General features: G+C 47.7%; 1 protein-coding gene across 3 annotated transcripts in view; it reads left to right on the forward strand.

The window, feature by feature from the left end:
* The first annotated feature begins 3,588 nt into the window (after window positions 1-3,588).
* Window positions 3,589-24,618, forward strand: part of PREX1 (phosphatidylinositol-3,4,5-trisphosphate dependent Rac exchange factor 1) — a 230,694-nt gene continuing 209,664 nt past the window's right edge. For all 3 annotated transcript variants that reach the window (XM_075011780.1, XM_075011781.1, XM_075011784.1), the window contains exon 1: window positions 3,589-3,992. In XM_075011780.1, coding sequence (XP_074867881.1) covers window positions 3,840-3,992 — 153 coding nt within the window. In that variant the 5' untranslated portion in view covers window positions 3,589-3,839. The remainder of the gene's footprint in view (window positions 3,993-24,618) is intronic.

Raw genomic sequence — 24,618 nt, forward strand, 5'->3', positions numbered from 1 at the left:
GGCCAGCCGTGCATGTGATCCTCCTGGCTCCCCCCAGGTGTGGGGAGCTGGGAACCTGGCAGAAGGCGTGCTGGTCGGGCTCTGGCTCCCCATGGTGTGGGGAGACAGGAGCCAGCAAATACAGGGCAATTAGCTCCTTTCTATTACTAAATTGGGACACCTTCCCAGTGCCCGAAAGATGGGGCTGTCCCAGCCAACATGGAATGGATGGTTGCTTTACTCCCTGTGCATCTCCACACATCACCTTTGTTTCCTGGTTTCCTGTCAGCTTGCCTACCTTGCCTCTTGGCAACCCACTGAGTTAGAAGCCTTCCATTTGGGAGAGGTGCTTCCAAAGCTTTCACTGCTGTCATGAAACTGACCAGACTGGTGTTAACTTGACAACAATAAAAGTGTCTGGTCAGTTTCATGGTTGCAGTTCAACTCTTGGCTGTGGTGAAAACCTCAAGGATCCTGTTAGTTTCAGTAAGTAGCTACCAGAGCTTCCGGGGTCCATGGTTCCACCACCAGGAGGACAGCTGAGGGGTACAAGGGAAGCTTAAAATCCCAAAAGCTGCACCCCCACCTTGTTGCCATTCAGAAGCCACATGTCCAAAATGAAATATTGTACCAGTTCATTGTTGCAAATATTTTTGAGATTTTGTGCTGTTGTCATGATTCAGGATGAAAAATGTATCTGAATATATGAAAGTGTTCCTAGAACTAAAATTCAGTTTCCTGGCTAGCTCTACACATTCTGCACCCCATTTTCAATTGTACCAGAGCGCTGGAGTTTAAGATTATAATTCAAAATAATCTGGACCCACTGGAAAAATGGTCTAAAGCAAATAGGGTGAGATTCAGTAAGGACAAATGCAAAGTACTATACTTAGGAAAGAATAATCAGCTGCACACATACAAAACGGGAAATTACTGCATAGGAGGAAGTACTGTGGAAACATATCTGGGAGTCATAGTGGACCACAAGCTAAATATGAGTCACCGGTGTAAAACTGTAGCAAAAAAAAAAAAAAAAATATATATATATATATATATAAAATTATTGGACGTATGAGCAGAAGTGTTGTAAGAAAGACACAAGTAATTCTTCTGCTCTGCTTAGGCCTCGGCTGGAGTATGGTGTCCAGTCCTAGGTGCCACATTTCAGGAAAGATGTGGACAAATTGGAGAAAAGTCCAAAGAAGAGCAACAAAGAATGCTTAAAGGTCTAGAAAACATGACCTAGGAAGAATAAAGGAAACAACTGTGTTTGTTTGGTCTGGAAGAGAAAAGACTGAGAGGGGGCATATGTAACTATTTTCAAGTCCATAAAAGTACAAATAAGGTTGTTACAAGGAAGAGGGAGAAAAATTGTTCTCCTTGGCTTGTGACGATAGGACAAGAAACAATGGGCTTAAATTGCAGTAAAGGTGGTTTAAGTTGGACATTAAGAAAAAACTTCCTAACTGTCAGGGTAATTAAGCACTGGAATAAATTGCCTAGGTGCGTTACGGAAGCTCCATCACTGGAGATTTTTAAGAGCAAGTTAAAAAAAAATCTGTCAAGGATGTTCTAAATAATACTTAGATCTGCCATGAGTGCAGGGGACTGGACTAGAGGTTTCCTCAAAAGTCCCTGCTAGCCCTATGATCCTGTGATTCTGTGAGCAAGATAAATCCTAAATATGTATCTAATAAGTTTTCTGTCCTTCTTCTGGACAATATAATAAAACAATAAAATCTAAGGATATAACTAATAGCTCATATTAACGTACATAATTTTCCTGGGAGATGTTAAAATGTTTTTATAAAGAGATTAAATATCTTTTAACACTGCAGTCTGCAGAATGCATGGCTCTTGGGCTGCTTTGTTAGGGTTCAACAGCCATTGGAGACACTGAATCAACATCATTCCATTAAGTCAATGGGAACCATGCCCATTTGCTGTGATCCCAGCTCACCTGCCCAGTTCTCCTCAGCACATACAATCCCGTGGCCATTTTTTAAAGAGTCGCATTTTGTTTGCCTCAAGTGAAGAAAGTCTTTTCTCTGTGTCCTGTGCTCTGCCATGGTACTAGTGTGTGGACAACAGAAAAACGCCCCAAGTCACCATTTTAAATGGCTCATCCCTCCATGTGTCTGTATGTACAGTATATGTTTATCTGTTTGTATAGGTGTATATGGGGGTAGTAGTGTGTGTGTATTCTCTCTCTTCAAGTATATTTGTGTGTACTTGTGAGTGCAGCCTTTCATATTTATCAAAACAAAAAAGCAGTAAAGTAGCACTTTAAAGACTAACAAAATAATTTATTAGGTGATGAGCTCTTGTGGGACAGTCCCACTTCTTCAGACCATAGCCATACCAGAACAGACTCCATCTATGCCTTAAATATTGAGTCTGTTCTGGTATGGCTATGGTCTGAAGAAGTGGGTCTGTCCCACGAAAGCTCACCTAATAAATTATTTTGTTAGTCTTTAAAGTGCTACTTTACTGCTTTTTTGTTTTGAAACTATATGGACTAGCACGGTTTTCTCTCCATTACCTGTCATATTTATGTTTAAGTATATGTGTACTTAGGTGTAATTTTCTTTCGGTAATGGATGTGAGACATGGGTGATAATGAAAGATTCAAAAAGAAGAATATTGGCGTTTGAAAGGAGTTGTTGTAGAAAGATTCTGAGAATAGGATGGATGCAGAAGGTCACCAATGACGCATTACATAGGAAGATACAGCCAAAAGAGAACTTGCTGCAGAAGGTTACAAAAAGGAAGCTACAACTATTTGGACATATTTGCAGAATGAACAACGAACAAAAAATCAAGACCCTAGTATTCGGCATAATGGATGCTTCGCATAGGAGAAGCAGACCCCACAGAGAATGGATAGATGATGTAGTAGATTGGTGTGGAGCTAGTCTACAGAAACTAAGCCACTCTGCACTGGATGGGGAAAGATGGAAGGAAATAGTGAGAGAGGCGTCAGACACCAACCATCGTTGAACCCACAGTTATTGATGATGACGATGTGTGTACTTGCTTGTCTGTGTGTACTTGTGTATGGGCATATATTTGTGTACCTCTCTGTGCACGTTTTTTTGTGTTTTTATCTCGGCATGTGCGCTCATTTATTTGTGTGTGTCACTTGTGTTTATATTTCTGAGTGCACACGCATTTCTTTACCTATGCCTGTTTCTCTCTGCATCTGCCTACCTCTGCTTTGTCTCTGCGGGGCCGTATAGTCGCGTGGACTTCTCCGCTAGTTTGGGATTGTTTGGCGTAGCGTGTTGCTGCGCTGGTGCCGTTGGTCGGTTGCGTGTGTGTGTTTTTGTTTCTTTCTCTCCCCGTTTTTTGTGGCTCGGATGGTGTGTGTGTGTGTGTCGCACCGGGTGCCTCTAAGGGGACAGTCTCTGGCTGTGTGTGTGTGTGTGTGTGTGTGTGTGTGTGTACGTGTGTCCCTCTCTCCCCGGCACTTGCACCGCGGGCTGTGCCTTGCCCGCCCCTCACCCTCGCCCCTCCACTCCAGTTTGCAGCCCTCGCCTCCGGCGCTGAGCTCAACCCCTCCCGCCTCCTTAGCCCGCCTCCCTCCCTCCCGCCGAGCCGGGGCTTCCCTTCCACGCTCCACTCACTGCTGCACGCGCTGCTGCCGCCGCTGCCGCTGCCACTGTCCCGCCATGTCCCGGAGCCGGGCCCACCTGGGCAGCCGGCCCTTGTAGCCGGGCAGCGCCCCCCTTTCGCGGGGCGGCTGCAGTGGGGGCTCCGCGCCGGGCAGCGCACGGGGATGGAGGGAGCCTGAGCCGCCCGGCAGGAAGGAAGAGCCGGAGGCAGCAGCGCTCGCAGCCGGGCAGGGAGGCGACAGCACCATGGACGCGCAGCCCCCGGGGGCCCCCTCAGCCCCGGAGCCCGCCGGCTGCCCCAAGGACACGGACCGCCAGCTGCGCCTCCGCCTCTGCGTCCTCAGCGAGATCCTGCTCACCGAGCGGGACTATGTGGGCACGCTGCGCTTCCTGCAGTCGGTGAGCACCGCGGGTGGGGCAGGCTGGGGGGGCACGGTCTCTAGTGGGCTCCGGCGCGGGTCCCCGGGGCCGCTGCAGCATAGCCAGCTGGGGGTCCGCGGGGCTCCGGCGCGGGGCAGCGAGGAGGACACAAGGGATCCAAGCTGGGTTTTCTCCGGGCACTGCCCGAGGAACGCGTGCGCGGCGCCCGCGAGGTCTGCGCTCTGCTCCGCGGCCAGCGTCTGGGACGAAGGGACGGACCAGGGGGCACGGGACGCAAGCGCCCAGGGGGCGCTGCCGCTTTGCGGGTGTGGTTTTTACACGGTGCCGGTCGTGGTGCTTACGCAGCGGAGTGTTGGCGGCGCAGGAGGGGGCTGTGCGAGCCAAGGCGCGGGCGCGTTCTAGGGGCGGGAGTCTTGGTGTGTGTGGTGGGGGGCGGAAGTGTGTGTGCGCGCGCTGGGGCGGATGTATGGGGGCTGGGGGGCGTGTGTGCGGTTGTATGCGTGTGTGTGCTGGGGGCAGATATATGGGGTGTGTGTGTGGTGGGGTGGGGGGAGTGGATGTATGAGGGCTGGGGGGTAGTGGGGGCGTGTGTGGCGGGGCAGATATATGGGGTGGGGGCAGTGGGGTGTGTGTGTGGTGGGGTGGGGGGAGTGGATGTATGAGGGCTGGGGGGTAGTGGGGGCGTGTGTGGCGGGGCAGATGTATGGGGGTGGGGGGCGGATGTGTGCACAGTATGGGGAAGCACGCGGGCACTTTGGGAAGAGCATCGCTGTTAGCAACAGCATTTTCTTTTACGTTAAGAAAACCCTTTAACGCCAACTGCTCTGAGCGCCTCCTCCTGCGGCCCGTGCTGGCGGTGTCCCACAGCTCTGCCCTCCTGCTGGGGGGAGAGGGAGCGGGAATTCTCCTTTGGTGCCTTGTAAGATAAGGCTGCAGAGCACTGAGGTTTGCTTGTGCTTTAGTTTGGCTGTTGTGGAGAAGTGATTGTCTGTTACACCCAGCTGGGAACTCTCCCCTGGTGGCCTGGTTTTTACTTGAACACTACACAGAAATCCAGAGCTGGGGTGGGGGTGGCTGGTCATTGGGTGGGGACAGTTATACCCTTCCCCTGAAATTATCTGCGGACAAGTTCAGAAGCCAAAGCTCCATCTCTTTGAGTGTGTCTACACTGAGAATTAACTTCGAAGTTAACAAAGTTAGGCATTACCTCAAATCAGCCAGCAGAAAGTCTACACACATATTCCCTTACTTCGAAGTCCTTACTCCATTCCCGGGAATGGAGTAGTGCCCTACTTCGAAGTTTAATGTCGAATTAGGGTGTGTGTAGATGCTCAACATCAAAGTTGCTTGCTTTGAAGTTGTACTTAGAACTAAGCAACTTCAAAGTTATTTTTGTAGTGTAGACACAGCCCTTCTGTCTGCATGGGGGGAGCTAGACCTGGAATTCACCACCACGGCAACAGACTTCTGGGCACCTTAGTTAGAGGATTTAATCGTTCATGGCAGTAACCAGAGGAGGCTTCACTAAAAGTAACTAGATAACAGGTGTCATGAGGAGAGGGAGAGAAAGGAAAAGACTAAATACACTGATTGTAATAGCTCAAGAGCCAACGCTGGGGAAACTGCTGCATGCAGATTTGAAAGGGCAGAAATTCTTTCTGGTGGATTGCTAGCCAGCTCCTAAACCCTGGATTCATCTAACTTATATCCAGAATCCTTTCTCCATTGTCCTTTCTGGCAGGCTTGTTTGTTGGGGTTCCTTTTTGAAAATCAGTTTGGCTGTGGGGTATTTCAGTGTTGCCTCAGTGGCAAATTTTCTAACATAAAAAGCTGAATGAAAAGACTGTGGTTCATGTTTTATGAACTAGCCCCAGCTTAAATCCTCCTTTTCTCTCACAAATGAACACAGACTCCAGAGTCTGTACATTTTGAAAGCTCCCAATGACACTGTCAGTTTGCTTGGTTGAAAAATACAATTCCATTTCAGTTTGAAGAGTTTCTCTAAAATCGTACAAGTTGCAAGCTCCTAGACCTGCTTCCAGTTCCAGACATAACGAAATAAAAAACTCGGAGAAAAACTCCTCTGTCCTGAGTACTGAATTTGCAATTCTGTCATCTGCAAGCTGGAATGTCAGTCACTGGCGAGATCCAGCTGCGTATATTTTGCTTCAATGTGTATCAAAGCCTTTTCAGTCTGTGGGGGGGGTTCATGTGTTTTAAAAAATAGCAAATGCATGTATTTAGTGATTTATTGTCATTAACAGTTTTCAGGGCAATCTTATGTTATGGCAGAGGGAAACCCCGAGGAAGGCAGTTCTTTCCATTTCCACATTTAAGAACAGAGCAGCAGGCGGTGTCTGTCTTTCACCATCCTTCTGTGCTGCACTGGCTGCTGGGTGTTGATTGGCTTGGATATTGTCTTGTTACAACATAATTTTACCCCCCCCCCCCGCCATCCCTGGAAAACTTGGGTTGCAGTAATATTTGAAACCAGGCCTGGGAGAGGGACTAGGTGACCCAACAGGTCTTTTCCACCCATAGGCCCTGATTCAGCAAAACACTTAAGCATGTGCTTAACTTTAAGCTGGTGTTGAAGGGCTTAAGCACTGCCCTGGATAAGGATGATTTCCTGAATCATAGACCTAGTTTTTATGGGCCAGATTCTACGCTCGCTACTGCATACTTACCCACTATAAATAAATGTATAAATATATTTTCCTGCAAAGGAGAAGAAGGATGTAGTGTGGAGCATGAGAGTAAGACTAGGACTCATGAGGTAAGGGCTGGTGACAGACTTCTCTAGGCCTTAGGCAAGGTGGATGGGGAGGGGCTTGGATCCAGGCTCCCCAGAAGGGGCAGTGTCTTGAGTAGAAGGGGTGGAGGTTAGCTTTTCCCACATAGCCCTCAGTGCCATCTGAATTGCATTGCGCAGGGCTCCAGCAGCAATTTAAAGAGCTAGGAGTGGGTGGTGGGTGTCATAGGCAGGGGGAGGCAATACCTTCCCAAACTGCCTCACCTGGCATGGCCCATGCTCTCCTGGAGGCCCCCAGGCTCCCTCCACCAGCCTCCTTTTGTGGGTGGCAGAGGCTGGAGAAGGAAGGCTGGTGGGTGGGCAGCCATGCTGCTTGCTGGCTCTTTGGAGCTCTGAGGACAGCTGCAGATGTGTTGCATATGAGCTGCCTGAAGCTCTGGGGCCAAGCTCTGGTGAGCTGGGGGCCATCGACCCCTTTATTTGTGTGTGGGAGAGGAGCTGGGCAGTGGCCACAGTGGGGTCAAGGCCTTGGGCAGAAGGGACATGGCTGGCAGAGTCTGGCCTCCCCTACCTGTGGGGTCACCGACTCCCCATGAGGCTGGGGTTCTGGCTGCTGTTGCTCCCATGGTAGCCCCAGGTTCTTTTAAATAACTGGGCCACAGGGCAGCTGCCCCTTTTGTGCTCCTCCCCCTCCCCCTCCCCCCATGTCAGCAGCCCTGAATGGGGTGAAACAGAGAGGCAGAGCTTAGGATAATGATTAGGAATGAACACCCTGCTAGGGTGTGGAACATCCTCTCCAGGGAAGTTGTGCAAATTCCATAACTTGGTACTTTCAAAATCTGAGTGCATAAATCACTAAAAAATTGCAGCGTTCTGAGAACTGTAATACTTTGGTCTAATTCTGGTCGTGAGGGTGTGTGGTTGTGTTTACTGACCCGTGATATGCAAGAGGTCAGACTAGATGATCCTGATGTACCCTTCTGGCCTTAAATTCTAATGCATGCAGGGAACAATTTGCACTGGTTTTCAGGAGGTGCTGGGGTGACCCATTCAGTCCTTTTCATCTTCAACATCGAGGATAATCCAATTGGTGGAGTCAGTTGTAGGGCAAGGATTTTGCCCTGTGGCTCTCATAAGAAGAGATGGCCCTGTGCTTCCAAGCACTTGGTCCTTGCAAATGCCTCGATCTACTTTGCTCCTTTTTCCTTTGTTTTTCACCATCCTTCAGCAGTATTTTTGAAGAACTGCTGCTTCCCATCTGTGGGCCTGATCCTTCACTGCCTGGCACTTTCTAAAGTGAGTGTAAACTGTTCCCATTCTGAGGGAGCTACCTAGTTAACGTTCAAGTGTTGTTGAGGAACATGTTCGGCTCACTGGATGGTGCGGAATTTATTGCCATGAGGTGGACGCAGTAGAAATTTATTGGCCCAGTTTGAGCAAAAGTCTGGGCAGAATTCTCACTGTGCATTTCCTGGGTTTGAGGCCAACTGGTTCCTGTCAGAGCTTGAGAGGGGAGACCTAAGGGCCGTGGCACCACTTTTCCCTTCATTAATAAAATTAAATATTAGTTTAATAAATGTAAGGGAGGGTAAATCCTTCCATCTTTACTCAGACAAAATGATCAGCATTGAAAAGAGGGAGTCGTGTCCCCTGTTTAACATTTGCTATTCAAGCCTTCGTCCTCATTTAGTATTCTCCGTAAACAATGTTTTAAAAAAACAAACAACAAAATTCTGTGGGTTTATTCACAGCGTTGAGACAGACATCTACCAGCCTCTTCCTTGGTAATGTAAAGGAATCTCATGGGTATTTGATGTTATGGATTTGCCAATAAATCAAAGTAACTAAGAGCATTTTTATCTCTTTTAGAAAGACTAGTATGTGGTCATGTAGCAATAAAGAGAAAGGATTTTTTTTTTTTGGTGCTTAGAGACCTTTTCCCCCTAAGCTAGGTGGGGGTCTCTAAACATACAGAGGCCCAGCCTTTATTTGCTTTGTATAAAAGATTCTATACCCTTTATTTTGCTTCCAAGGCTCAGTCAAGTGACCATCAAGGAAGTTACATAATGGAGCCTCTTTTAGGTTCACAACAAAAACTGTGACAGTCACCATGAAAAACTGTTGAATATTTTTCTCCTGACGAATAACAAGATATACCACGAAAGGGGCATTTGATCTAAGTTGTCAAGTCATAACTATGTATCTAAATAAAATACCACATTTAATTTTAAAGTATCTTTACCAAAATAATCAGGCGTGAAAAGTGGATGTTCCATGTTCTTGATAATAGTTTAGAATCTAAAATTGTTCAATCTAGCAAGATTAAAAATATTTAATGAAATTTTCACCTTTACACTTTTGATTAACTTTTGCATTTCATTTAACTTTGGACAATGAAAAGAATCTCCAGACAGTTTTGTTGCTGCCTTTTTTCTGCAACTTGAATAGGAGGTAGCATTATGTTACGTTTCAGAATCCTGGAGAAACAGATTTATTTAAAACCAACAACTTATTTTTTTTCAAGATCTCATAAAAACACTCCCTTTCACTTTAATTGCAGCCTTTTTAAACAAAATTAGATTTTGGATCTAACCTTTTTAATGGCCTTTTAACTATCCTTCTGAGCCAGCAAAGCCTATAATTGTCTTAAATTAAGGTGTAGCACCATGAAAAAAAGTCAAAGTTTTTTTCTGGGCAACCCACTGATGAACCACGGCTAAGGATTTTATCATGGTTGTAGATATGTATGTTGTACCGCCCCCACACACTTATCTGTTCCATACTCCTAAGCAGGCATGAAACTGCGAGGTATAAAACTCCTGTTGCTCCTGCTGTTAATCTACTCTGCAAGGTAGTAGAGGTGTGTTTGCTAGTTCTCTTAGACATAATTGTGTTGGTGCTTGCCAGGGCTAGCACACTGAAAGCACACTGAGGCTGGGATGGTGTTGGCAGTGGTAGTTGCTGCACAGAGTAACCATGCTGCATGCACACCCAGGGAGTTCAGGCAGGTGTGTACTCAGAGGTGCTGGTTGCAGGCTGTCTGCCTATGCTGTCCCAGCTACAGTGCTAGTTTTAATGCACTAGCTTGGAGGAGAGCTAGCATGAGTATGTTTTTGTGAGCTGGGAACGACATTAGTTCAAAGTATGAACATAGCCATAGTGTAAAGCATTAGAAGATGAGAATCCTGCCCTGCAAATATGTACACACATGAGTAATTTTACTCAGACAGTATAATTTCTTTACAGCCATTTGTGATGCAGATGGGACTAAAATTTTCCATCAACAACTTTTTAAACCATCATTTGAGAGGGAAAGGTGAACACCTGAGGATGCCAACATTGTTAAAGGAATATTGGTCAAATAGGAGATAAAATAGAAAGGGTGGAACTTTACTGAAAGTCACTGAAGGCACAAAATGGGCTTCAGAGAGATAAGAAGAATTTTATCCTGGGTGTCTGGTGAGATTGTAAGCCACAATAATTTTTAATCTCCAGAACCTAAAGATTCAATTAATTCTCTCCCTTGCTGCTGCCTGTTTTAACTTTCTTCATTGTGATTTTGGAAAGGTTCCTCTCGGTTCTTTGGTCTGTGTGACAAAATGAGAAGCTGTGATCAGGGGCTTGCGTGAACATCCATTATTAATCTCAATCCAGTGCCCAGCTGCATACACTCCACCACCCCACCCATCTCTGTTGGCCCTGGCTGGTATTCCCATCACACAGGCCTACAGTGGAATAGATCCCTGAGAATGGAGTATTGTCTTTGGCTACCTCTACACTAGAGGGTTTTGTCGATAAAACTGGCATTTTGTCGACAACACCCACGGAGCATCTACACACAAAATGTATTTTGTTGATAGTCTGTTGACAAAACTCAGCACTTCCGCTGGCAACCTTCTGCCTCTCCTTCATGAGGAATAACGCCTTTGTCGACAGATTCCGTTGACAAAAAAAGCGATGATGCTTCGAGGGGACTCTGTCTTCACACAAGGCTGCCCTGTCTGCTGTGCTTCTGGATGGCCATTCTGTCGAGAGAGGACTGGGCAGTCTAGCCACTCTCTGTGGACAGAGTGGATCGACAGAGTGATCCACTTTTGTGTATGGATGTGATCTATCGACAGAAGTTTTGTCGGAAGATGCTTCTGTGGACAGATACTTCTAGTATAGATGTAGCCTGTGAGTCTGAAGTATGTTGGCTTAGCACTACTAGTGCTCATGCTGTATCTAGTCTGTGAATAAAGAGAGATCCCCAGCATTGCCTATTTCACCAAAGCACTAAAATTCACTAATAAATTCAAAGAATAGAAGGAGACTGGTGGTTTTTTCTTTATATTCATTTCAAAAAGCCCCTAATCAAAGCTGCAGCATTGCAAGTGTGTGAGGTCATATTTTTGGTAAGGGAGGCCTGAAAGTCAACTTAGAAATAAATATATTCACTATTGCATGCATGCTCTTTTCCTATGACTCCAAGATCAAGCCAAATACTGGTGCTTACAAATAGCCAGACTTACATATTTACATATTCATTAGACAGTTTGCCAGTGTAATCATATGATCTAATTAGGGAATTGTGATAATTGCATGAACCACATATCCCACTGCAAATATAGGTACCCTATTGTGTGCACATTTCTGTACATACCTTGAACTTCAGTGAACTTCGAGCCCTTACTTATGCATGTAGCTACCACAATTGTGCCTGATAATCAGAAACTGTTAGCATATAGGTCTAAGTTGTGCTCAATTTGTATAAAAAGTTGGCTCCACTTTTCATCTTTGTAAAATCAAACTGCTAACTTGTAATGGAATATACCTTCTGGTCACTGGAGCAACTGTTGTGTATAAGGTGGTGGTATGAGAATAATTTTTAAATTAGACTGTTCCTCTCTAAGTCAGGTTTTGTATAAGATAAGAAATTGCACTCAACCTATTTTTAGGTCAAAATATTATATAATATTTTTGATAGAATCCAGAAATCTCTCTCCAGCTTATCATTTGTGTAAATGTGATACGTTAGGGTATGTGCCATCACATAAATTAGCCCACATGCTACCAACTAAAATTGTTTTGTTCTGTACTCTGCAGAATTTTCTGTTACTTGCTTTGCCTTGTAATCAATCTGGTATCTCTGACCTCTGCACTCCACCCATCTCAACATGTAAAAGGCAAAGTTTTTTCTTTCTTTCTCATTTTCCCCAGCTTGTTTGCATTCAGAATCAGTGCTTTGGGGTTCAGAGTCAAGAAAACAGCCAGTTTGCAGTGTGGTTTCCTGTCCCACCCTGTTCTACGATGTTTCAGGTTCAGTAGATCCAGATAAGCTCTGCTTGCAGTAAGGTGTGCCCTGTGGTTTAGGTCAGTGTTGTTTCTCTGCTAGAAGGCAGCTAACGAGGGTCTGAGGAGCAGAATGGAACAGGGAAAGGAACTCACTGGGAAAAGATCTGAATCAGCATTGCTGTCCTTTTGTTTCTGGAAATCAGCGCCACATACTTATTTATTACTGCAGTGTATGTAAGAGGCACTAAAAGCTTGTTTGTTTTCATTTTGAAAATCATGAACATTCTCAGTGTTGCTCACTCTTATGACTTTTCTTTGTGAGTCTCATAGTCAACATTGTTTTTGAAGCTCCAGCTTGCACAGTTGTATAAATGCATGAGAATTTCCCCTTTCCTTTTTTAAAAAAAGTTTCTAGCCCTCCAGGTTGTAGAGGAAAGCTTGAAACATGAAATATAGCTGCCTTTCGGAAGGCAAAAGAAAACTCCAAATGCCTTATTCTTTTTTAAATCCCATAGTTTTTTCAGGGGCCTGAGTCATGGTACCTGAATGTTTGGGGTTGACAATATTGCTTTCTGTAAAAGGGATTTCCCTTCCAACCTGGGTAAGTGTACAGCAAAACTGAATGCTAAGGGCTTGTCCACACTGAAAATGTGCTGCTACTGTGGTGATTCACCCTAGACAGTGTCATTAGAGCAATGTGTGAATGCGAAAATATGGAGGCGCATCTGATCTGCATCCAGTAGACTCAATTCCTTATCTGATCTGTAATCTGTGATCTGGATTTTACTTCCCTCCACACAACAAATCTGGAGGGCAGGAAGCACAGATAAGCAAGGAGGGGTAGGGTCATGCAGAGACGAGGCATGCAGCATGAAAGCAGGGACTGGGGATAAAAGGCAGCAGGGACCCAGGGCAGGGGCTTTGGGAGAGGTGGGCCAGGACACCCCTCTTGCAGGGAGATTTAGAATGCAGCTTCTTGCATTCTTTCCCTGCTGGCAGTGCAGGGGCCTGCCCTGGCACACCCACCTCCCTGCCCCAACTGGCTGCAGAGACACTGGTGGGTGACTTGTGGTCCACGGGATACATGCGGCCCATCTTGGTTCTATGTGTGGCCCACGAGAGGTGTTGTTTTACCATTGCCCATGTGAAGGGTTACCAGATTCCGCTTCTTTCCGTCCACATAGTTTTTTTCCTACTGGTATTACGAAAGTGACACACAAGAAAAGCACAGGCCCATGAAGGGAAGTGTGTGCTGATTACACACAACATTACCTGTGAGTGCTGTGTGCTTCCTCTGCATCCAATTAAAGTACTGCTGCAGTTCCACTGGCATACCCACAAATTCTAGGTACACATGTGCAGTTAGCAGAATAACCTCTCCTGGGAAACTGTCTTGGTTACTACAATCTTGCAGCCCACTGAGGTGAAGGAGGGCCACGTATGTGGCCCACTGACTAGCCTAGATTGACCATTGCTGCTTTAAGTTGTTGTCAGTGCCTACAGTGGAAGTCATCTCATGTAGTTCAGAGCACAGTACTCTAGGGACTGGATGGTTTTGCTGTTATAAGTGTTGTGAAGCTGAGAGATCCCTCCCATTTTTACTTGTTTTAATGCGCAGGTAAAAGCAGCTTCCTCTCACCCTCCTTCTAAAGTAGTGATTGGAAAGCAACACAATATAGTCTAAAGGTCGGGTAGTCAATTATTTTTTGTCAAGGTCCAAATTTCTTGGTCAAAGTATAGACAAGCTTCAGACTCTAGAGAAACGTTTTTCTCACAGCAATAACAATAATGATGATAACAAGTAAGTAAAAAGATTTTGTGGTCCATTCAGATCAGATCAGATTCAGATTTGACCTGCCATATGCCTGCTGACTACCCCTGGTCTCAAGGACTGGAACGGGGGATTGAGAACAAGGAATCCACCATTGTCTTTTTGATTCTGGGATGATTTTTTGGGATGATTCAGGTGGGATTGGTCCTTCTTTGAGCAGGTGGTTGGTCTAGATCAGGAATGCGCAAAGGCAGGGGCAGATCCCCTCAGCGGGCATGAAATTTCATAAGGAGGCGCAGCATGTTTGGCTGCTGGGTCTCAGGCTCATCCATCTCATTAAAAATGTTGAAATATGTTACTGTTTTTATGTCTCTGTATTCACATTTACATACCAATTAATGTTGTTACATTCTACAGATTTACTTTCTTAGACATGCCGAAAAGTTTGGTTTCATATAAACATAATGGAAATTTCAATCAATTTGGCTTACATTAGATGGTGGCAGGGGAGCCTTGCTAGCTGCAGGGGCAAAAAGAGGGGCCTGATATAAAAAGATCACTCACCATTGGGCTAGATGTCCTCCTGAGATCTCTTCCTAGCCTAATCTTTTATGATTCTGCTAATGACTTCTTCTGAGCTCATGTAAGGGTTTCTCCATCCGCAAAATGGGGAGTGTAATAGCTACCTGGCAGGGAGATTTCATTAATTAAGATGTGTAAAGGTGCTGCAGGTGTCTTGGATGAAGGGAGCTGTTTAATTACCGTGTATTACTGTTGCTTTCTAATAAATTCTCTTTTCTGCATACACGTGATGGATAGAATAGCAGAGCCCTGCCTACTGCAGAGGATAGATTTTACATTTGACCCTGTTCACTGCAATCTTCCCAGAACTAGCCTCAGACTACTGAGCTCATGGTGCTGCGGAGTGCAGACTAGTCCAAAGGGACATTTAAACAGTGATTGTATTTGTGTGTTGGATGAGTGTTATTTCATGGATTGCTCCTTGGGACACTCTGTCCCTTAAATTGTCTGTTATAAACAGTAGGTGGCACATGGATGGAGCCCTAAGATCACATTCAGGGCCTGATTGGTAGAAGCACTAAGCATTCAGAGCTCCAGTTGAAGGCAAGGTGAGCAATAGGTGCTCAGCATGTCTGAAGACCAGGCCATCACCTCTTCATCTCAATGACCAAACAAAGCAGACCCTGCACTAGAGATGCCACCTCAAGTGTGATGCAAAGGGGCCACCCTGCCCTGCCACACCTTGGTGCATGAACAAGACTCCGGTAAAGAGAACTGGAACCTCTATTTCTTCTGTGGTGCATGTCACCCACGGTATTGTTACGTGCTAAAACCCCCTGATCTAATTGTTGCGTACTGCCCAGTGGTCACCAATTCGCTACAAGACATGCCCATTTGGTGGGGATTAACGTGTTGTTTCTCTTGTTCTCCTTGTTTCATTCCAGCCCAATGCACTTCTGAGTCTTGTTTGGTTTCTTTCAATGCCACTGTCCTGGTGCTCACCACCTCCACAGATCAAGGTGTCTAACCTGAACAGAGTTCTGTTGTGTGCTTGAAGACCAGCATTTACCCCTCCCCTGAATTACAGTCCCCAGCATTCTGCCCCTTTGCCATGCAACCTTTCCCCTGCTACAAGGATGCCAGTTGTCTGACCATGGCTACGTCTACACGTGCAGCCAACATCGAAATAGCTTATTTCGATGTTGCGACATCGAAATAGTCTATTTCGATGAATAACGTCTACACGTGCTCCAGGGCCAGCAACGTCGATGTTCAACTTCGACGTTGCTCAGCCCAACATCGAAATAGGCGCAGCGAGGGAACGTCTACACGTCAAAGTAGCACACATCGAAATAGGGATGCCAGGCACAGCTGCAGACAGGGTCACAGGGCGGACTCAACAGCAAGCCGCTCCCTTAAAGGGCCCCTCCCAGACACAGTTGCACTAAACAACACAAGATACACAGAGCTGACAACTGGTTGCAGACCCTGTGCCTGCAGCATAGATCCCCAGCTGCCGCAGAAGCAGCCAGAAGCCCTGGGCTAAGGGCTGCTGCCCACGGTGACCATAGAGCCCCGCAGGGGCTGGAGAGAGAGCATCTCTCAACCCCCCAGCTGATGGCCGCCATGGAGGACCCAGCAATTTCGACGTTGCGGGACGCGGATCGTCTACACGGTCCCTACTTCGACGTTGAACGATGAAGTAGGGCGCTATTCCTATCTCCTCATGAGGTTAGCGACTTCGACGTCTCGCCGCCTAACGTCGAAGTTGGTGCCGCTACTTCGAAGTAGCGTGCACGTGTAGACGCAGCTCATGTGTCATTATAAGGGGGCAGGGAGCAGGGAGCAAGGAATTGTTTGATGGTGTCCCAGCCTCTTTGGTATCTCTGCTGCTAATTTTTGCAGAAGCAGCATAGCAGCTGGTTGAGTGCAAGTGAGGGACAGAGCCTGGGGCTCTGACAGCAAAGGACCTGTGGGTAGAAAAATAAAACAACCATCATGGCTAGTGAAGATAGTTCTGGCTGCCTTCCCTGGCACGAGATTTGAGTGAATCTTCTGCCTATATGGCTGAAGGCAGGGGACACCAGTTTTACACATTAGGGAACGACGTGTGGGAGGTGCTGGAAGTGAGGGGGAGGAGTTTATCAGTGGGGCTGCTGGTAGCCCGGAGGTGCTGGAGAGGAGGAGAGGAATGAGGTGGACCATAGACTCTTATTTTGGAGAGATTTTTTATTTGCTAGTAACAGTTCTCATTATGGTGAAAAAAAAATCTGTCTTGTCCATGAAATCTCTCTAATCTTCACATACCGCTGTCTCTTTCCCCCCTCGCTGACAACATGGCATGAATCCTCTGCAGCCCGACTTTCAGCTGTGCAAAAGCCGAGCCTTTTGTTTTGTACTTTGGATGACAGGAAAGAATGTGCAGTTCATTAGTGCTGCCTGCTTACTCCCAACCTCTTTGTATTGTGGTGGGACACTTAATCCATGTTTACACAGCAGTATTTCTGTTAAATACCCTGAATTAACAGATGATTCTTTCATTAATATAATCACTTAGGTGGTGCTGTTTTAAACACACGAAGGTCAGTTGGATTAAAGAGCTAAAAAGCAGGGGCAAGGCACAGTCATCGTCTTGGATTTTAACTGTTGTTTTTTGTCCACAAAGCATGGAAGATGTTCACGCTTCCCTTCTGGAGCTCTCTCAGGTCTTCTCTACGTATTTTGGAAGATTGACCCTGCTGCGGTCCTTCTTCTGGAGTTTGATTGAGTGTGGTAGGAACCTGCTAAATGAACTCACAGGGCACCCCCGTCAATGCTGACAAGTATCGGAAAGGTAGCCATTAGTCTATATCCGCAAAAACAACAAGAAGTCCTGTGGCACTTTATAGACTAACATATTGTGGAACATAAGCTTTCGTGGGCAAAAACCTGCTTTGTCAGATGCAGTGTGAGGGAGATTTTCCAGAGGCAGGTCTAATTATACAGGCTCATGGAAAGAAGGGAGTCCCAATCAAGAGGAAGGCCAGAGTTGACGAGGTTAATTCAGTCAGGATGTGGCCCACTTCCAGCAGCTAATGTGGCACTCCTGCTTCTTGCGAGGAGTAAGGGAAGTCGATGGGAATGTTTGGTCCCCTCAGTCATCCACAGCAGAGACCATGTGGACATGCAAATTAAGGTGCCTTGACTCCAGCTTAGCTGGAGTTGTGTGTCTTCATTTGATCTTCTCCATTAGTGTAGACCTGTCCTATGTGTCACTCATAAGTTATGTATCTGAAGTGTTCCTGGGAATGCGTGCAACTTCCCCAGCCCCTTTTCAGTCAGAGACTGGGGCAGGGGATTGAAATGCCCAGCAGTGTCACTTCTTCATCAGCCACAATGGAGCAGGGCAACATGGTCCCTCTTATGCAGGGGCTGGGTTTGCTGCCTCTGCAGTGCTCCCGTTCTCTTCTGGGCCAAAAGCTGAGATCTGGCCTCAGGAGTGCAGCCAGTGCTATAGTTGCCACCTAAGCAGACTTGTGAGCTAGTGTCTAGCTGCAGATTGAAGTCCTGACTGGGACCTTTGCATGAGTCACGCTGCTGGGGAGCTTCAGACCTGGTGGCAGAGCTGGATGGGGAAAGAACCCGTGGGAGGTGCCACTCTCCAGAATTGTTGCTGCTCTGCTGATCAAATTCCCTCCGTGCCCCAGAGGACACTTTCTCAGTGAAGCCTCAGGAATCCTTTGAACTGCAGATACCCACCAATGCCAGAGTGAGAGAAAACAGACCTGTGGCTGTATTCCTTCCCTCTTCAACTGGAAAAAGCAGAGCCCTCCTCATTAGGAGGATAACCCCCTGCCTGCACAGCTGATAGCCAGATGTCAGGCCCTGAGATAGTGATTGCCAGGGGCTGACTGGCAGCTGTGAGAGGCACTTGGAGGCTGGGTGACGGAAAGACAGGGTCTGACTGCTCTGGGGCTCCAGCAGAAGGAAATCACATCCCTCTCTTTCCTAGCACCACTGCAGCACAGGGACTTGTGTAGTGTTAGGCGGCCTGATGCTATACAATGCAGAGCACAGCTGCAGCCCTCCTCTTCCTTTATGGCTTGGACTGGGGAAAAGGTGAGAGATTTCTGCACTGTTGTCATTTCAGGATTAGGCCAGGTTCCCCAAGGATTGCTGGATTGTGGGTGGAGTGTTGAGCTGAGGGATCTTTTATGCTCAGGTTAGGTAAACCTTTGGTTACTTAGTGGATTGGAGCTTATCAACTTCCTGCAGCAGGTCATTACTGAGGGACCATAGTAATTACACACAGATTCATCCCTGCTGTAATTCCATTGACTTCAGGGGCCCAGAGGGTGAAATTTCAGCCAATTTCAACCTGACCTTCATTTTTGCACTCCCAGGTTTGCACGTGCAAATCCCAGATCTCGGCAGACAGGTTGGGTGGTGCTTCCCGAAGTGTCTAGTTTGCCTGTTTAAAATGGATGCAAGCCCACTTTTTCAGACCCTATTGTTTAGCCCTGCAAAAACAGAGGCTGCTTGCTGTTCAGGTGGTCCCAAGAGCTGCATTAGACAAATAGCAAGAGGCTTTGCTTTACAGCCAGACAACTGAACTTTTTTTTCCCCCTGTGAATTGTCAGATGCCAGCATTTAGGGCCACATTTTCCTAGGCTCCATGTAGTCCATGTTAGGTGCAGAGCTGTCTGGCTGGGGCATGCGCTTGGATGCACATGTAAATGTTTGGACTGCACTAATCAAAGTGCTGGGGGAAGCAGGGCTGCATAGGTTCAGTGGCACAGGCCTATCTCCTTCCAGTTGCTATTTCCTGCACGTCGGCTATAAGTGCTACTACTGACAGCTCTGAGTGTATTCTGCCAATGTGCCTTGGGCCGACCCTTCTAAGGAGACGAGAATAGCCCAGTTGTTATGCCTCCTGAGCCCAGTGGGGCAGACACCTGGGCCAGTGAGCAAGTGCTAGGGGGGCATGGCTCTGTGCCCCGGAAGGGCGGAGCCTCAGACAGAAGGGGTGGGGCCAATGGCAGTAGGCCCTTAGCACCGCTCCCCGAGGCAGCACCAAGTGATGGACTGATGCTTCCATGGTGTTTCAGAAGGGCCCAGAGTACCCAGCCACTGCTGCTGCTACTGCGGCAGTGGGAGTGCTGGGCTCCTTTGAAACATTGCCCCCCTTCCCCTCCTGTTGGCCAGCCTGCCTGAGCCTCACTGCTGAGACTGCTAACGTGGTGTGGACATGAAACTGGGAGAAACCTGCCAAACTCATTTTACAGAGGAGTCACTGAATGGCCCACAGATATTAACTGGGGCACTGGGCTGGGTTTGTACCACTGTCCTAGAGCTAACAAACTTGAAATCCCCCGGGACAACAGTTTGACCCCATGAAACCATTCTACACTGGGTGCTGTCATCCTAGCCGTTTTGCATCCATGCTGTTAAAAGCCTCTAGCATTGCTTTAGGAAACTCTTATGATAACGCTGTCTGATCCCTGATACGAAACAGGAGAGAAACGCATGTCTGGAAGAACAGAGAGTAGCATGATGAGTTGCATTGTGGCTTTTCCAGCAGTCTGGAGAAGTAGAGCCCTACATGGAGACAAAATTTTATATCTTCTTTTGCATTGGTATCCACAAAGATGAGCCGCGGATAGAAAGCGGAGGCCGCAGATTTGCAGGGTGCTAGATACAAAACATGCATCCACTTCCATATCTGCAAAAGTGAGCTGGGGATACCAATCATAGACTTATAGGGTACTAGAACTGGAAGGGACCTCAAGAGGTCATTGAATATGTCCTAGGTGTTTAACCTACTCTTAAAAATCTCCAGTGCTGGAGATTCCACAACCTCCCTTGGCAATTTATTCCAGTGCTTAACCACTCTGACAGTTAGGAGTTTTTTTCTTGATATCCAACCTAAACCTCCCTTGCTGCAATTTAAGCTCATTGCTGCTTGTCTTATCATCAGAGGTTAAGGAGAATAATTTTTCTCCCTCCTCCTTGTAGCACCATTGCAGTGAACAGGATAGGGGAATAGAGGCTGGCGATGGGAGTTCCCTGCTCTTGAAAGGGGAGAGGATCCTCTACCTGGTAGGGGGGCCAAGTCTTAAGAATGAAGTGCTAATAAGGGGCCTGGACTAAACTGTGCCCTTATCTCAGCTAGGTGGGTGAGATTCAGTGATGCAGCAAAGAGTCTCTGGCTCTGAGGGGTTGGCTGCCTAATCTGACGATTGCTTTGAATTCATTGCCCCACTGGAGCCATTTGCTTTGAGTGTTGTGACTGAGGGGAAGGTAGGCCCTCTCCTTTTCTTTGAAGGAGCAGACACAGAGGGTCATAAAACTTTTAATCTTGTAAAAATGCTGTGCTCTCTGGGATGTAGCTAGCTACAATCTAGTCAAGGACAGTGGAGCAACTGCTTCTGGGACCAAGAAACACCCACTGACCAGCAGTGTTTCCTCTTAATTTTTTCCATCCATGGGAGGAATACATTTTGTTATGTACACCAGGGGATGTGCACCAGTCATAGAAACAGATGCTGTCAGCTGTGGGTGCTCTGCTAATCAGCTGAGTGGCAAATCCATCCTGGGCATCTGCCCAGCACGCAACTGACAGGGAACACTGCTGAGTGGTGGGATCATATCAAAAGCAGGTTTGGGATGTGGCTGCAGTACTTTTGGAGGCAAAACACCAGCTTCCCAGATCTGTGTGCCAAGCTTGCCCCAGCCCTCCAGAGCAGGGCACCAGAATGAGAGTGGCTTTGACAATTGTGCTGCGAGTGGGGATGGCTTATGGAAGTGTGCAGTGCCAAACTGCTGCCAGTCGGTAGAATAGCATGTTGGTGTTGATAAGTCCACACTGGGGATTGTTGGAATGCAGGTCAGTGTTCCCTGCAAGCGGAGCACTTGTGCGGCCACTCGGGAGGGATTCAGGTGCCAGCCAGCTGATTAGCGGAGTGCCCACAGCTAGGTTTTTGTGCCTACTGGTGGTGCACATTTGCACATGTCTCCATGCAGACAAAAATTTATTCCACAAGTGGATGGAAAAGAGGGAACGTTGATGCAGGTGAGCTGTGCCATTAACTGTCTCCAGCTGGGCAGGTCGGAGGTGGAGCGACTGTCTGCTCTGTTTTAACAGCTAAGTCAAGGGCTCTTGGAGAAGTTCAATAGGGAGCTCTGCAGCCAGCAGCCACAGTAACATAGTGTAATGGGCTGCACTGCACCTGGACTTGAAGCTCTGGGGCCTGCTAGGCACTGTGTGATGCTCGTTTAGTTGCATGAAGCCAGCATTGGGCAGTGGCACGGAGTGCTGGCACTGCTTTCCACAGGTGGTGGTGGTGGTTTTGGCTGAAATCTCACTCAGGAGGATAACAAAGACACAGAGAGTGCTGCTGCTGCTGGTGACCGGAAGCCCCTTTGGCCTGTAGGCTACGAGTATTTTTACTGCAATGGTACATGCCGAAGTGATCCCAGAGCAGCATGGGAAAGTGGCCTACATGGAGGAAGAAATAAGGCTGCTCTCCCTCAAAGTCTTCCAGGAAGGACCTCCAGGAAAGTTTCCTCCTGATCACTCAGCCTTAGGAGGATTCAAGGGACACCCCAGTGTAGGTAAACAAACTACACAGCATGTCTCACCTCTCCTCCCCTCCCCTGCCTAGCTCTACACAGGAAGGAAAAGCAGATAACAGCTTCATCTCCCTTTGTTATACCCACAGTCTCTTCTAGTGAAGTCCATTACTGAAGAGTCAAAGCTGGCTCAGTACATTTAGCCTTTTAGAGTTGTAATGAGAAATGCATTCACACATTTAAGGAGGTTCCTTCAGCTGCATCAGGCTTTCCTGTGCTTGACTGGCTCGGCTACAGTGGTCTCAAACGGGTGGACTTCCCCAGTTGCATGGCCCCCCCTCTCCTCTTCTCCTTGCCGTTCATGGCAGAGGCTTGTGATTCATGCTCTTGGAAGATGTCCATGGAGGTGGTGATGGGATCTCCACCAAGCATGGGATCTCCACCAAGCATGAGATCAGAGCCGGCACATCCATGATGATCTGGGGCAACTACCTCAGGCCCTGTGCTTTGCGGGGCCCTGTGAGCCCTGGGAGGCCGGGTGCTGGGAGCAAGGGTCAGGCCTACCCCTGCATTCACTGGCTATGTCAGGAAGTGAAGTGATGGGGCTGTGAGTCAGGGAGTCAGGGCTGGGTTGCTCCACTTTGCCCCGTCACTGGGGTTTCGGGGAAGAGTGGAGTGTGGGTGGGGCTGGGCAGGGTAGGGGTGGGGACTAGGGTGGAGAGAGGATTGTCTCAGGCCTTTCTCCTCTCTGAGGATGGCCCTGCATGGTTTATAGCTTGTAAAAGTGGTAAGTCTGCAGCTCAGCATGGGATTGACTGATGGCCTCCCTTGGTCTGCTATGCCTGCTGCAGTTCCGTCAGTTTCATGAGGCACAGCTGCTGATCTCTGTCATACTCCTGTGCAGTCTGTTCATACATGTCAGCTGTTCCTGCATCACCTCTTCCCTCTGCAGGCCCAGGATAGACAACACCTCCTGTCAACCCAGGCAGGACCGCATCTGGAGCATGTAGCTGACATAGTCCACTGGGTGGTTGCACAAAACATGGGAGAGCTCCTAGCTATGCTATCCAAACTGTGCAATAAACAACAGGCATTTCAAAAATTGATGGCATTTTAAGGGAGTGTGTGGCTTCCTGTGTCTATAACCCCTGGACAGTGTAGTTCACAACTGTGACCAGAGTGGTCAGTGTTGGGCATTGTGGGACAGCTGTTGGCGGACTGCTAGGGTTGACTTAAGTTAAACCATGTCTATACTGTCACTGCATTGACCCATCAACCTTTCCTCAGTTCCCTTCGAGAAGGTGAAGTTATGAGTTGCCATAATGTGGTGCTTGCATCGGCATGAGATAAGTTGAACCGTAGACGTATGCAAAGCTCCTTTTGTGCAAGCTGTGGACCTAAATGTGTAACATAAACCAGGCCTAGAATAAGACTGGATAAGTAGACAGGTCTCCTTTGGTTCATAATTCTCCCCCTCCGTGACCTAGAAGTCAAATACTTAAGGATTTTTGATAAACGTTACTGAGTTCGTCCACTGTGCCCAGTCTGGCCTCCAGGAAGGCATAATATTCCCTGCTGTGGCTGTTCTAGTGTTTCTGTGAGTACTAGGAGATCATGTGCCTTTAGGCAGTGCTCATGACACAGTGCGAGCTGTGCAGATGCCATGCTTCTGTCAGAGGTGGCTGACAGTGAGAGGGCCATGTGGGTTTGTGGCTTATTAAAAAAAGAGCTGCCTGGACCATAGCGTGCTCCAGCCCTCAGTGCCACCCAGAACGCATGGTGTTCCAATGGCTATTTAAAGGGCCCAGCGCTCCAGCCCCTGCTGCTGTCGCTGGGCCCCAGGGCAGCTGTTCACTTTGTGCCCTTCTCCTCCTGTGAGCCGGCCTGGGACAGAGTAAGAGGGACCCAGAGTTGAGGATTCTTCTTTCAGGCAGTACAGATTGACTGTGGCTGGCTTGCTCGGAAATTCATTGCCAATGTCTGCGAGGTGGGATATTCCAGACAGTGCATGTAGGTCCTTCACATCCAGATGTGCTGTCTGGGCACATCTGTCAGTTCTCTGCCCCTTGTGACAAGGGAAATTAGAAGCTTTGAATGATCATTGCTGGACACCCCCATGTTGTCTCTTGAGCTGGGCACTTGAATGGCGCGCCGTGTGTCATCTCACTAGACGTCTGCTCAGATGTGGGGGGAAGCTGGGAGCTGCTGGGTCTGAAGAAGAGGGTATGTCAAGATGCTTATGGAAAAAGGAAAGAGCAACTGGGGAACGTTTCTCAAGAAAGCTTCAGAGTTGCATCTGCCATGAGCTTGCAGCTGACGAAGATGTGATCCCACAAGAGAAATGGAAAAGGGGTGGTTCAGAAACTCCAGACCATGTCCCTCATGCAGCCTCCAGATGAAAACAAAGCACTGCATGTGCAAGCGTTCCTCTTGAGCGCACACAGCTCCCTGTCTGCGCCTGCGCAGGGCTCTTGGTCAAGTGAAACTGTGAGGCCAAGTGACCTGAACGCTTGAACTGAGTTGAACAGAGCAAATCAGTGCTGCAGGGCGTTTGGGCAGGAGGGTTCTCTCTTGTATGTTTGCCAGGGTGGTGGAATTCACTGAAGGACATGGGGTTTCTATAAAGCCTTTTGGACCATTTAAATTCTACTAAGCCCTTAATGTGGATTGTCGGTGGTGCAGGTCCAGTACACAGGGCAGAATTTCTGCCATGTGGTACAGATTAAGCACAGCTCACCTTCATATTTAGAATCTTTGCAAGCTGTGTCCAGGGG

Source organism: Carettochelys insculpta, chromosome 17 (genome assembly GCF_033958435.1).
Source record: "Carettochelys insculpta isolate YL-2023 chromosome 17, ASM3395843v1, whole genome shotgun sequence".
Classification (NCBI taxonomy): Eukaryota; Metazoa; Chordata; order Testudines; family Carettochelyidae; genus Carettochelys; species Carettochelys insculpta.